General features: G+C 37.6%; 1 protein-coding gene across 2 annotated transcripts in view; it reads right to left on the bottom strand.

Annotated features, from left to right (window-relative positions):
* Positions 1-8,954, bottom strand: part of POU6F2 (POU class 6 homeobox 2) — a 361,096-nt gene extending 352,142 nt beyond the window's left edge. For both annotated transcript variants that reach the window (XM_081080022.1, XM_081080023.1), the window contains exon 1: positions 8,718-8,954. In XM_081080022.1, coding sequence (XP_080936148.1) covers positions 8,718-8,883 — 166 coding nt within the window. In that variant the 5' untranslated portion in view covers positions 8,884-8,954. The remainder of the gene's footprint in view (positions 1-8,717) is intronic.
* Between the last annotated feature and the right edge of the window lie 6,433 nt (positions 8,955-15,387).

Below are 15,387 nucleotides of genomic sequence, written 5' to 3'. Positions count from 1 at the left end.
CTCAATATACACTGATAACAAAAGATGAATACAAGTCATGTTTGACTTCTGCAATTACAAGAGGTGCTCAGAGTGGTCACCATCAGCATCCAGACAGATCTGATTACGGCGAATTACTGCTTGAGCAACACTGACCAAAGTGTCCACTTGTATACATCTTTTTTGGCACCCCCAGTATATATAAAATAAATATATATACAAATATATACATACGTATATATATATAATATATAGATAATATATATATACATACATATATATAATTTCCTATAGATGTATAATTTCCCATAAATATATAATTTCTTATAAATCAAACTGTGTAGAAACCCCCAAATCTTTTTTACTGAATTAAAACTGCACAAATTTTGAGAAATCCTGTTGTCTCTTCTGCTCAGTGAATAGAAGCTTCAACGAAGACACTGGAACTTGGATTATAGCCCAAATATGCCAGAAGCAATACAATAATATAATTAGTTGTCCTTTATTGGCAAACTATTAACTTTGATAAGCTTATCTGAAAACTATTTTTTTTCTAAACTATACGTGAGTACAGGAGAACTACATTAAGTGATGTATAAGACAGCGGGGGAAATAAATAAAGTGTATTATTACAAATTAGCCATTATTAATTTTACGATAGAGAAAATACATGCATAATAAAAATTTAGTAGGACAATTTGAAGTCTCATATGAACTCAAGAGAAAATATGGCAAACATACCCCAGGACACACACAAATGTTTCACGTGAGTAGCATCACCTTTATTCAGTGTGCATGCGTAGTGCCTAAGAACAAAAAACACAGGGAAACAAAAATAAGGCATGGACCTGATAAGAAAATGAAAAATGTGCAATGTTATTTTAAAACAGTGCATTAATGTTAATCTTCATATATGTGTTTCTTGGCTCTCAGAAACTTTTATCACAGTTGAAGGGTTGTTTTTTATTTCTCATTAATAGGATGAAATTAAAGTAACACAAGATATTTGGAAAGTGCATCTCTCTGGAAAACACTGATTACTTCACAGAAAACGATGAAATACTAAACAAACTGTAATGAATGCCAAACACTATAGAGTAGGACAAACACATTCGTTAAATTGTTAAATGGTTTCATGTTGGTTATCGTTGGTACATTATAAGTGTCCTTAAAATACCTTAATATTCTACCTCATTCTCAGGCTAAATTAACAGGTTTTATTTTAATAATTTACTGAGAATACTTTTAAGCATCTTAGTAAATGAAGATTTCGTTATAGGATTCCATTTTCAAATGGTTTTCAGTAGAGCAAACTTCTCAAGCATTTATTAGGTTGGTGGTACAAAAGTAATTGTGGTTTTTGCAATTATTTTTAACTTTTAAAACAGCAGTTACTTTTATACCAACCTAATAGTTTATGTGTAATGATATTACTTAGATTCTCTAATTGTAATCTATAAATTTTTCCTCATATTTTCAAATAGTTTTTTATGGTAGTGAAGTCTTCTAATAAAAGTGACTGGTACTGTATTAGATATGTTGTTCCAGCTAGCTAATTTTTTAATTAAAATAAAAAGCAATGTAATTTTGCCACATACAGGACCTTAAGAGCACTTTAAAAGGAAAGACTATAAAGAAGTTTGAGCATGAATTTTCTTTTAAATTCTCAAATAAAACATAGACATTCATAAAACATACTAAGATATTTTCAAAGTAGCGGCTAACTATTAGAAAGAGATGTCAGGAACTATGTATCTTTATTAGGTGGGTTTTAAAAATGATCTTTGAATACTTACAAAAACAATTAATTTCCATTTCCATTTCTCTGAGCATGACAAACTTTCTTCCACCTAAAGAGATTGAGTGTTTTTGTTTCTGACCTCTGTGTCCACACTAAAACGGCTTAGTCCACTTTTGAGAGCACAATAGTGTCACAATACAGAGTAAGAGATGTTAGCAAACTAGTGTGCCTTTCTTTAATATTTTTATGAAAGCTGACTGAGAATCAGAAGGTGGGAGTTTACATTTAAAAATATTGAGTCAGGTCAACATGTTTAATGAACAGATAAGCCCCCATACTGCTAAAGCCCAAATACTCCTGTGTGAATTAATATAAATATTACTTAAAGGTACTCCCAAAGAAAGGTCCAATGTTGGCAGATTTAGAACCTCCTTCAGGCTCATAGCATAGGGTATGTGTGCAACTGGAAAACACCATATTGAAACAAATTATCCTCATTTTATTTCCCTCTAAAAGAAAAGACACTTGAAAATTTAAAATGATAAACAATAAAAAAAAATAAAACCAAAATGGTATTAATAAAGGGAAAACTGAACAAAAGCACTGGCGAAGTATAGAACCTAGGAAGACAGCAAGAAAATTCCAGAGCCACACTGGGTATTTAAGACAAACCCACCCGCTGGAGAATTCTCCACCTACCTCTGCCTTTGGATATTTTTTAAAAATTTATTAACCTGACAGCAGGAAACTTTACACAGATTGCCCCCTGACAGGGTGCCGGTTTGGTATAAACACTTTGCTATCTTTTCCCTTTAGCATAAGAAAATCAAGAAACATGTTAAGGGGAGCCAGGTGCATATCTGGGCAAATGCTACTGCTCCTCCAACAGTCTCCATTCTCAGGAATCCTGAATAATCAGGAGCAGCCCAACAGCGGAATTGCACCCTCCACCCTGCCTCCTTCACATCACTTCCTTTTTAATGTGCGAATGTCTGATGTATTATTAATCCCCAAACATAAACCAGCAAGGTCCCCAATCAAAGAAAGAACCGGTTCTCTCACAAATTACCTGTTTACTCTCTAATAACAAGCAAGGTCCACTTCCAACAGTCACTTATGTCTCATTTTTTAAATGAAACTACATTTTATTTGGTCAATTCTTGAAAAGAATAATGCTAACTCTATAATTAAATCAAGTAATTGAGAAAGAAGGCAATCTACTTAAGGACTGAGCCTAGCGAGCTGGAATCTGGACTGACCCTCTATTTATTAATTATGACATAAACTGGGCTGGGGAAACTACAAAAACATTATAATGCCATGTGACCTTTAAGTCAGAAACACCCAAGACATTAAAAAGACTAAAATGGGATTGTTTTAAGGGATGATGGTACACATGAATGTAATTTATAGTACTTTGTCTTATTGCCAGTTGTTTATAGTACCATTTAACAACAACAACAACATAAGAACCGCCTAACAATCAAAATAAAAGAAAAAACGTAAAATGGTATCAGCATTTCAGGCTGCTAATGTGTTACCATGTAGTAGAATCCTCAGACACTGCAACATTGAACTTTCCTCTTTAGACAGAGGGCTGACCTGAGCTCCCCAGGCATGGAAAAGGGACAGAAAAGGAAGGCAGTACAAAATCCCCACTGAATCTTATGTCTCGGATTATGCACTGTTCTCCATTAAAGTGCCACTTAGAAATGAGTGCTGGTCAATGAACGAATATGGTGAAAAGTTTGAACATCACTGCCATTTTACATGGATTTATTTTCTATTTCAAAGCTCACGCCTGCTATTTAAAATGTATTTATTTATCAGTGTAGTATTACAATGGTTTTCTGGGATAATAAAAAAACACAGCTAAATTTGTTTAAACTCACAGACTCTCACTGGGTTTTTTAAAGAAGTACCTCAGTGCATTAGATTTCCTTAAACGTTAAGAAATGTATCTAACTGTCCATTTTCCCCCTCAGTAGTCAGAGAGCAGCACTACAAGTTTTGTTTGACTATTAACCTATAATTGACTTTTACCAAACACCTTATCATGCATCCCATTTATTTACACAAATACAGGTTTCTACTAATTTCTTTGAAATAACTGTTTTTATATAGACTCTATTGCGCAAATTATTTAACTGATCAAAAAATATCCTGTTTTAAGATTTCCCTAGCAAAACACACTTTCTTCAGTGAAAAATAGAATTTTTAATTGGTATGATATTGAAATTTTTAAAAATATGAAAGCATGATGCATATTTTAAATAAATAGATTTCTCTAGGGAATTTTCCTCATCACCTCCTAGCTAAGTCCCTCTTGGGCTTAAGCTCTCTGTCCTGATTACAGGCCCCAGCATATTTTATCAGAATATTATAAATACCCACGGCACTGAAACCCTGAGAGAGACGTTTAAATAAAGTAATAAAGACAGTGATGCCATAATGAAGGGCACACTTATGCACAGTAGAGAGGCAGCATCCCCATAAAGTGCAGTCTCCATAATGCGCTACCAATGACCTCCACACTGACCTGCAGAGACCACTGTCTCAAGGGGTGAAAGACAATTTAGTCCTTTATCCTTTTGTCATTGAAAACGACTCCACTGCCATAAATTCTAATCAAGTCAAACTGGATGGTAATTTTTTTTTTTAAATCTTATAATGCATGTTTCTATGAGAAAGATAACAGACAGGGAAGGAAAAGAACAGCCCTGCAGATAGCACATTTTCTAGCAAGGAAGAATCACTGACCTAACTTTCAACCCTTTTCCAATAGTTCACAGATAAATGACATTGAAAATACCCACTCTTACAAGTATCATTGCATGCAATTTCCTTTAACCTGAAAAACACAATATCATAAGAGAAAACAAACCACCAATTTTTATTTCAGGCGCAATGTTTATAAATGGTGTTTCATTTACATCTCAGCTCAGGCTTTAGAACTGTGTGCCACAGTTCACGTACAGTGTGGCACAACCAAGAAGCAAGAGACTACTAACCCAACCATCCAAAGCAGTTGAGACTTTAAGGAAAGCTATCATGAGGTTTAACTTGAAACAATAAAAATATTCCTAGGAGGAAACTGTCAATAAATCATCTTTCAAATTTCAAATATATATGGGAGAAAATATATCGGGTATGTTTTATGTGGTCTCACTCCTTTGGCTGAGACTGCATGGGCAAACTTTAGTACAGATATTTTTCTAGGGATATATATTACTTTTATCCTTTCTGTGGCCATTTTCCTGACCAGGTTGTTGATGCTACCATTTGAATTTTAGCATCCACCTTGACTGAGCCTGGAACACTGAATTCTTGATGGGCATAACTAAAAATGAAGTACCACGGTGACACGAGAGCTATAAATGTCACTGGAGAAACACAGCAACGTCTTCCTTTGAGATTGTTTGCTAAAGTTCGCTTTTGAAAATGGTTTCATATATGTACATCACTAGTCACATATTAAATGGGGCCCTGTGTGGCATCACGCTTTTGATCCCACAGCTGAAATCCAGTGAAACAGAGCCAGGTTCTCTGATAAAATCCCCTGACGTGGAAGTCTGTTCTCCAAACTGTTTCCTATGGCTTGGAGCTTAGCATAATACTTCCTGACTAGGAAGTGAAAAAGGAGTTATTCCACAGACTTTACAAGAGTAAATAATGCACCACTTAATGATATCACAGAGAACTACCTAACCACATGTTTCTCAATGAAATGTGGATTCATCTCTCCTAAGTGTACTTTAGTTTCCATGCTGTTCAATTTAAGCAAAACATTACCTCTGATGTAATTACTCTGTAAAACACAAGGGCGCTTTTCTGAACTTTCTACTTAGGCTGGCACATGGCTTCTGGTTCCTCTTTCTGGTATTCTGAGCTGCTCAGAGCACTGAAACATTCTACACACTATGTTTGCTTTTGGAGGCAGTTAGGTGCAGAGGTGCAATTTAAGGGAGGCATAAAAGGCCCAATGGTTCCTGAAATTTCCTTTGTTTATCCATAGAGGGCATCAGTATTAATTTTTCTCCTGCAGTTCTGTGCTGAAGCTGCCATACTGTGAGAGAAACAGACTTGTCCTCTGGACTGCTAATCTGCACACGATACCCAAGGGGAATAACCTCCAAAGAAGTCCATTTATACTGAAATTTCAGGTACAATAGAACAGTGAACTCCCCTTACCTTCTGGTGTTGCTTAATGTCTCTCCACAAAAGTAAACATATCAAGATACACATGGTTTATCTTAAACTGCCTCTTTCATTATAGAAGTACGGTTTTCAGTAATTCAGTGCATATATTTTAGGAAGGATGGTTTAAGAGAGTATGTTAGAAAATCATTGTTTAGAGATAAATCTGGATGCTCTCAGTTATTCAGGAAGAATGTAATTCTTCATTATCAATTAAAGAGTATAACCAACACTACATAAATAATCAAAAACCTTGAACATATTCATGTCAAATAAAATAATGGTCCATTAAATTATCACCCATTAAGTGTTACCACAGTTGCTAAAAATTCTGGGAGAGAATTATTCTACGAAGTTTTAGTCAGTTACATAAACTAGAATTCCTAAGTGATATTAAAAAGTGAGAACACAATAGACCCACTAGCTAAGGAAACCTTAGAGGACTTGGGGATTCTTTCTTTCCAACGTGTATTATATTCTCTGTCTCAGATTGTCTCCAGTTTTTTAATCAAGTTTTCAAAACTGTTCATTTACTGATTTTTGTCTTTACCTAATTGGAAACTGAAAAATATTGACATTGAGTCTGAAAAGCATGCTAGAGACCAAATAAAATTAAGTGAATACTTAAGAATGATAGTTATAAGGTGTAAATTGTGCTGGGTTCTCTGTCACAGGTTCAGCAGTTGAGAATTCCAAAGTAAGATGAGTACCTTCTAAAATCTACTATGATTTCTAGTTTAACCATAAGATTCCACTTGAGATATATTTTCAATGAAGTTTTAATTGAAATTTCTTCGACCCTCTTAGATTTTTCAAAAGCTATTTCTCTACACATGCAAATCAGTAAGAAGTAACATAACAAACATATAAAAATTTTCAACTGTGGAAATTTTTTTAAAATGTAGAGGAGCCAAATGAATCACCCCTCCATTGAAACCAATGAGGGGAAAAGATAATGTCATAGAGAAAAGTGAAAAAAACAAGCAACAAAACAAAACCACGTTGGGGTTGTAAGTCAAAGTCTTCAAAATGCATTTACTTTTTAAGAAATGCATGGAGAGTTTAGAAACAAATAATCCATTACCTGAAGTTACGTTGAATACACAATTGATTACTTTTGAAAAGTCAAAGTGCTTAGTATTAGTATACTCAACATCAGAGAGGCTAGAGCCTGGCTTTTGCCTTTCTGTAATTTATAATTGTATCTGGCCTCTCCTGCTAACCCCCTGAAATGAAATGAGTGTTTTGCACATAACTCTTCCTACACAGATAAAAACTTAGACTACAACAAAATATTTCTTTTGAGTGAAAATGCTCAAACCTTAGTGCCTAGCTATGGAAAATTTATGTCAGAGGAGGAATTACTGCTTTCTGAAGAAAGGGTAGTATGATAGAATTTCTTGAAACTGGAATCTATTATACTCTTAACTATAAAACAGTATTTTACCAATAGAAATATTGAAACAGAAAGTTTCTCTAAAACACCCCTCTAATGTTTGATTGAGCTTTAAAATCAGAGCAAAGCTCCTCTGTGGAAACTGGCCTAGAGTTGCCAAACTGTCAAGGCTTCTTTCTTGCTACAGCTTAAAAAATAATAATAATAAAGCTTATTTTTTAACTGAATTGATGACTTTTTAACAAAGCAGTCTATGCACTGATCTTTTTTTTCTTAAACTCAGGCATACAACTGTTTTTAATGTGAGACCAAGCAGTTCTCTGCCATATATATGTATATATATACATATTATATATACATGTATATATAATATGTATATACATATACATGTAAAACACATATATTATATATAATCATATATATAATGTATATATATATAATCAGATATATAGATCAGGTTAGTATATGTGTATAAACAGGTTATAGGTATATTACAGATAGATATTTAGTGATACAAGTACACAAACACTGGAAAATAAGTGAAAGCAAGTGTTTCAGGAGCAAGTGTCTGGAAGTCCGGTGTCACTCCGGCCCAGAAGACGCCTCTCCAGCAGAGACATCTGTGCCATCCATCACTCAGTCTCGCCCTCGACAGCCCGCTCGCCTCTCTGATCAGACCACAGGTGCTTGAGTCGGCTTACAGAGTGTCATCTGTTTGAATGACAGATGTCTTTGCTGGAGTGGCACTCTGCTTGTTCTTGTTTTGTTTATGAAACAAAGGTTCCTGAAAGGTGCTGAGCTGCCTCTGCACTTAGGCTGGGGCTGTAAACGTCTGTTAAAGGGGACAGGGTCAGGGAGGGCCGCCGAGGACCTGTTTTCTTTCCTCATCACCCTTTTAAAAGAAGAGAGAGAGATCCATTCTAATTGTAACTACAAAGTGGTATCTCTTTGAACAATTCCCGCAGCCACCTTTGTTTACCTGGCCTGGCACGACTTGTGTTGATATTTTTCATTTCCCTCTCCCGTCGTTTGACTACAGATAATGACACTTGACTCTCCTTCCCCTTAACAAAAGGCAGCAGAGCAACCCGAAACCGAGTCGATATTTATTCAGTAAACGTTAACCAATTCTCAAAGTGGAACCGATTTCCTGATTAGGATGACCATCTTCCTTTTCCAAATAATTCCTAGCCTGGGAGTTCGCAATGTTTGACAAGTCAGAACGGGCAGCGGGGAAGTTCCCGGCCGGGAAAAGTTCGGGGGCCGCCCCCCGGAGCCGCCCCTCCGGGATGCGCAGCCCCTCTCTCGGCGCGCGCTCCGAGCGCAGGCCGGGCCGGGCCGGCTGCGGGGGCTCCGGCGGGCGGCGAGCGCGCGGCGCGGAGACCAACTCCTCGGCGGACTTACCGAAGAGCTCGCTGGGAGGGTCCTCGCTGTCATTTGATCCCACAGGCGCCAGCCGGGGCGCGGGCAGCTCGCTGTCTGAAGTAGCAGCCTGGTCCTCCCCTCTCAGCTCCGCATTCATTTCACTCCGCACTGACAGCGAGGGCTTACCGGCTTGTCCAGCTATCATTGGGTCCTAGGGTAGGGGAAGAGTGAAGGGAGGCAAAAAGTGGCAGCTTCAGTGTGCGTGGCCTCTCTCCCTCTCCCTTCCCGTCTCCCTCTTCCACACGCACAGTCTCCCTCTCCCCTCTTATCTCTGGCTGCTCCCGCTGTTCTGTCTGGCTGCAGTCAAGTGAAGAGCTATTACAGATCCGAGGAGTTCTCCATTACTCCCCACCCTATTAAAGCTCAACTAGCATGAGAGAGATTCAGGAGGCTTCCGAGGGGAGGGAAAAAAAAAAAACTTCTTTGAAAGCAACCTAACCAACACAGCTTTAATTGAGGGATGTGCTTTTTGTGCAAATGTTTTTACACCTTGTTCTGTCTTTAATGCAGTAAGAAAAAAGAAAGTGCTGGGTTTGTACTTCAGCAACACACTGAAAAGGAAGGCGCACCCTATGGAGGAACCGCCGGCTATTTTAAGAAGCCCTCTCCCTGGGGGACAAGCAATTAAACCCTGTCCCCAGAGCAGAGAAAAGAGATAGGGAGAAAAGAGTCGGCAAAACGCTGTCACTGGAATAAAAGCGATTTCTTATGTAAATTCCATAAGTGCCCTTAGAAGTTGACTCCAGCCGTCCCAGATTTGGGCAGAAACTAACCTCCAATCAAATGAACATTTCAAAGCAAACAATACACGACAGAGTAGATGAAAATTAGTTTTAACATTTTTAAAGGAATCGGAAACATACTTACAAACTGTGTTCGATAATTCAGAAATCTAGAGCATCTTACACTCAGAGCATTAAAGAAAAAGAAAACAAAATCACCTCCAAAAAAGGGCAAATTTTCGGCCCCAATAATTTAAATCTGTTTTATCTTCAGCTCATTAGGAGGGCATTCTAGGATCAGAAATATTTTCCAAGTGTAGTCTTTTATTGCGTTTGCAAACCCCGATGCCCAATATTGTTTTGGCACAAATATCAGATGCAGAAGGAAAAGAAAAGCAAGAGGTGCCCTTTTTGCATTATCTGCAGGCTATTTATTGCCAAGTTCATGCCTAAGTGGTTCCTGAGCAGGAAACAGGTGACCAGCATAGGAGCAGGTGGGGCCACAAGCTCTCTGGTCTCATCATTGCATTGGTTGCGGTATGCCAGTGGTTATTATTTTTTTAATGTATTCATGCCTGAAAAGTGAATTTGATATGACACATGATAATCTATGAAAATGTTAATCAATACAAATAGTTTAAGCTGTCATCAAATGCACTTCTTAAGTCAATACTCATACCACTGAAAACAATGTCACTGTCACCAGGGCTTAATTTGCACAGCACTTAAATATTGGACTCTGTGCATCAATGCACTACTTCAAATACTGTAGGTAAACACATTTTCTCCCTATTTAAGGCTGAAGCACTCTGCACGCAGTTAGCCGAGCTGAATCCTCCCTTTTGAATACCTTGATAGGTCCACTGGAGGGCAAAATTAATACTTAATTGAATCTCACAGTCATCAAAATAATCAATACTTTTTTATTATTTATTCTTTACAGTCTGTTGACTGTTTCAAACCTCTGAGGGAATGGTGGAAAGGATTCATGGCTTTGAAACACTGTCATTTAACAAGGTAATTTTCAGTGGGGCATTAGGGGTTGTGAAACATATAATAAAACAAAAATGGTAGCTTATAATAGGAAGAAAGAAAAGAATTATATTTCTGCCATCTAACAAAACAGGATAAATAAAAAAGCAAGTGCGGAGAGAGAGCGAGAAAGGAGGGGGACGAGGGTGAGAGAAAGACTGGCTTTTGAAGGGTTTTATCATATCAAGAGCAGAGCCGAGCTTTCATAATGCTGACATTTCTCATCCTGACAATCCTAAACAAGTGGAAAGGATGAGATCGCAGATATCATCTTTCATCACATTCCCCAGCTTAAGAACCAACATGACAGCTCCTCTCCCCTTTACACTGTTAATTACTAAATAAAATACTACTCTCTGTCAGCATCAGATTATTGCAGATAGCAACCACAAACATTTCTCCGTTGTTCCCCCCTCTGGAATGGTGATACCTACCTTGAACTCTTTAGAAAATAAATTAGGCTTGTCTCACCATATTGTAAATATTTGAAATATAATCAATGTGGTCGATTCACAGTATTGTCAACCTAAATTTGCTAGTGATACATTAGCATTTCATATGCTGTGTTTGGTTGCTGAGATTTGAGTCCTTGAAATTCGGGAGGAAGCAGGCAGAGGGAAAAGGAGACACAAAATTTTCAAATTTCCCCCAAATTTCTTTCCTCTGTATCTAAGAAAGAATGTGTATTTGGATTCTTCTGATTCAGTTGGTGGAGCAGCGTGGGTAGGAGGGGAACACTGTTTCACCTCATGGCTTTGATAGGTATATTCATCACGTGAAGTAAAGAGGCCAGGTTTAAATTCTAGCACATTCTTTTTACTTTACAAAATGTTGAACACTCAGTCTTTCTCATCCAAAGGAAGGAGTGTGACTTGTGCCTTCGAGACATGAGTCTTTGAGGCACACTGCTCATTTGAGTCCTTTTTAAGGTAGTGTTAATGGTAAACGTACTTAAAATGCCAGGCACTACCCTCATGATATGCCAAACGTGGTCTTTAGTGTATCAGTGACTATCTGGGTAATCTTAAAACAAGAATATCCTGGTTTTGCTCTATTTGTGAATGGTCAAACTGAATCCCGAATCACACAGAGGAGCTGAAATGCAGCTACTAAGTTGAAGTGCACTCAAATCTATAAGATGTTCAGTCTGGTTGATGTATGCAAAGCATGTACTGGCAGATGGTATACATTCACTGACCATTCACTCTGCTTCTTTAAATAACTTTTATGTACCTCACGCATGGCTGGGTTCCCAACTAGTGTCTCTCAGTGACTTAAGCTTGGAAAATTCAGGAGTTTATCATTCAAGTACTCATTTGGTTTTTCATCTTACAAAACACTATGTTTGGCATGATGCAGCTGCAACCCACACATACATGTGCATGACATGGTTAAACAGGAAACCCCCAGTGAGGCATAGAGCAGACAGCTTCTAATCACAGCTGCAGCCGATGGGGGGTCCATTTGAAAATGTGTCACAAGCAGTAACCACTGAGTACAGTGGTATAAGTGATGGGGGAATGCCTCTTTCAAGCAGCACTCAGCTTGGAAGTCATTCTCTCTCTGCCAAAAGCGGTGGCAGTCTGTAAAATTCTTTTCTGCCAGAGTGAGGAAAGGATTTTCCAAAGTGCACCTACATAAGTGCTTGCAGGGATGAAAGAGAGCTGCAACTTCAATACGTGCAAGGATCCCTGCAGCAGCAAACAGGAACAGAAACAGCTAGTACAGGCAAAAAAAAAAAAAAAAAAAAGAAAAAAAGAAATCGAATTGGTGAAGAGTTCTTACTGGAAAATCTGAACTTGTCACAGCCACAGTTGAAGAAGTTGGGACTTCTCTGCAATTTGTTTATCAGCCCTGATAGAAGGAAGTGTCTGGTCCAATATGAACAATGCCAAGTATGTACAAGAATAGGACATGGCATATGCCAATACAGGACACTCACAGGGGTCATCAGAGACCCAAGAGCCAGATGGTAAGAAAAGAAGTGGGAGAGGTAGTTTGCATAAACAAAAATTTCACCGCAGCCTACAATGAAAGAGCTGCAATCAACAGCAAACTACACAGACATTATTTAAATCTCTTTCAGGCCTATAACAATCGGGCCCTTTTATTGAATGCCTTTATCAGATAGGTGCTTCAGATATATTTCAAGTCATCCAACTGTGCCAGGTATTTACCATTTAGGGTTAAAGGACTGAGACTCAGAGAGGCTAAGTCACTTGTCCCAAAGCCATACAGCTAATAAGTCGTGGATCTGTATTTTGAATCCTAGTAGACTCAGCTCCAAATATTAACATTTTTTTGTACTCAGTGAGCACAGGGTGAAAAAACGGACAGTCATGGCCTTTGGAACCCAGGGGGTTTCCCATAACTTGGATTATGGACTGCAAAGGGTGCTAAGTCCTGGAAAATGGATTCCCAGAGCACGTTGTGTATTCAATCTTCTTCCCTTCAGACTCTAGGAAGAAAATACTTTTCGGTCTGATGCTGCGTGGGTGAAATCTATGAGGCGATGTGGTGCAGTAGACAGAAGACCGTGGAGTGTCAAACACCCAGGCGTGCATTCAGGTGCACTCTCTTAGCCTAAATTTAGCAAATCACTAACGACTTTCACCCTCAGTTTTCTCACCTAGAAAATGAAAAGGTTGGAATAAGACAGTATTTCTCAAACAGCATTCCACAGAACACTTGCCCCAAAAGATACTGTACAATAAATGGGTACTGGATCACACCCTCATGGAACACGCAGCAGAAAAGTCTGCTGGGAAAGAAACCGATTCAAGTCTGCTTAACCTAACATTCCCCCAAACTGTCTGACCAAGGAAGGCCTTTCCCTCATCACCTTTATTGTATTATCTAATGGACCTAGGGTCTCTTGAAACTCAGTTTAGAATGGGCCCACTTAGATTACAGCTACTGGAAATTCGCTAATGTAAGTTAGAGCTCTAATTTTTAACGATTCTGCAGTAATAGGCTAGCAGACTTCAACAAGTACACACGTCAAGTGCTTCTCACATTCTAATAACTTTTACCTAATTAATATTCCTTAAAGTTCATTTATATACAATTACATACGGCTTAGTATAGCCTAAGTGTGTATACTCTCTCATCATATACTAATTCCTGATAGTTTTAATATCATTTTTCAATAGAGCTGTCCCAATGCACTTCTGTTGTGAAAACTTGATTTGAAGAGCAGACATAGGGTACTGTATGAAGGAGGAGAATTCAACTTGGGCTTTTACCAGGCTGTTAAAAATAATACCAGATAAACAAAAATATAAGTCAGCTAACCGCCTTCAATAATTTAACCAACAGAGATTTTGTAAGCATAATCATTCTCATTTTATAGTCAGAGAAACTAAAGACAGAGAAATTATTAACTCAGCAAAGCATCTGTGCCCAGGAGCAGCCACGCGATGGAAGTACCTGCGCCTTTCTAAACTGAGCTTGAACTGAGTCCAGTATATTCTTATGTACGCACAAACCATCTCTGAAACAGGCAATCAGAAGGGCTTTTAGAAAACTGTAAATAAGACAGGCAGGCTTCAAAAATCCAAGGAAACAATTCATTTGGTTGTAAAGAGCCAGGATATGGCAAAGTTGTACTCAACAGATGAATAGAAAAATTATATCCATTATAAAGGGAAAAAAATATATATATATATATATTGGATTTCATTCCCTCTTAAAATGCCACATTTCAATTTAGGATAAAGGTGGGAACAAGTTATCTACAGCCAATTTAAAATGCAAAGACAGCATCATGTTTTGTATTTAATTTCTCTCACTAAAAAGAGGTGAAATGCTCAAAATCACAAATAATTAAGAGGAAGAAACTAGACCTTCGTGGGTTTGAGGAAAAAAAAACTTCAAGTGTGTATTTTGTTACCTTAGTCATGAAGAAAAGCAATTTTTATCTTTATTTTACCAATTACCAAATATTATTGAGTAGATTAGTCTCAATATGACATTTAATGTACTGTAGAATGTTTTCTCTCAAAAGTTATGAAGACTTTCAATTTTTATTATTAATATTTCCTTCCTCTATCAACCATTTTTAAAAACACATCTATTTGACTTTTGGAAATAAGACCATAGTTTATTTTTACTCTTTTTTCCATTGATGTAAGTATATATATTTATTGTTGAAAATTTTGGCAATGATGATCAAAAGACACTATAAATTTACCTACCACTGATTATTTTATTTTAAATGTCACTTCCTACACTGAAAACAAAAATTGTTTTGAGGAAACCAGAAAATCTCACATTTTTAGCAAATAATAAACAGACAGAAATTTACATTATAATGAACTTAATTACAAAGCTTACACATACATACTGTTGATTTTCACAGCAAAATGTTGATCCCAGCCTATATTTCCTTCCTCGGCCTAACATTCCCAACTGCTATGTATTTCCCCCATCTCTCACTTTACAGTTAGTGTGGCTGAAATTTTACTTAATCCCATCCCGAAATAAAGGAAAATTCTGTGAAAATCAAGTAAGGCACTGAAAATCCAAAATGAATGCTGGGCTTGGAGTGTGCAGTACCGAGGAACCTTCAGGAGACTCATGGCTGCTCCCTGATTTAGCACTAAGCACCTGCATGACCATGAGGGAATCACCATCTCTTCCATCTCGGTTTCCATACCAACATGGCTTTCTATATATGAAGGGTGATATTGTGAGATTAGAGTGAGGTCATGTACAGATAATGTATATGAATATGTTTTGAAAGATAGAAAGTGCTATATAGGTAGACCACTTTCCATCGTACAACTTCTCACATGAAAGCGTACAATGACTGTGTGTTCCTTTTCTCCCCTGCTCTAGCTTGGACCAGGAGAATATGTCGTAGTGGATGCTTTGTTGGATCCCCTTTTAAGGAC

This window comes from Rhinolophus hipposideros, assembly GCF_964194185.1.
Source record: "Rhinolophus hipposideros genome assembly, chromosome: 18".
In the NCBI taxonomy this organism is placed as follows: domain Eukaryota; kingdom Metazoa; phylum Chordata; class Mammalia; order Chiroptera; family Rhinolophidae; genus Rhinolophus; species Rhinolophus hipposideros.
The sequence above is the reverse complement of the archived record's forward strand: the minus strand, read 5'-3'. Positions and strand labels throughout refer to the sequence as shown.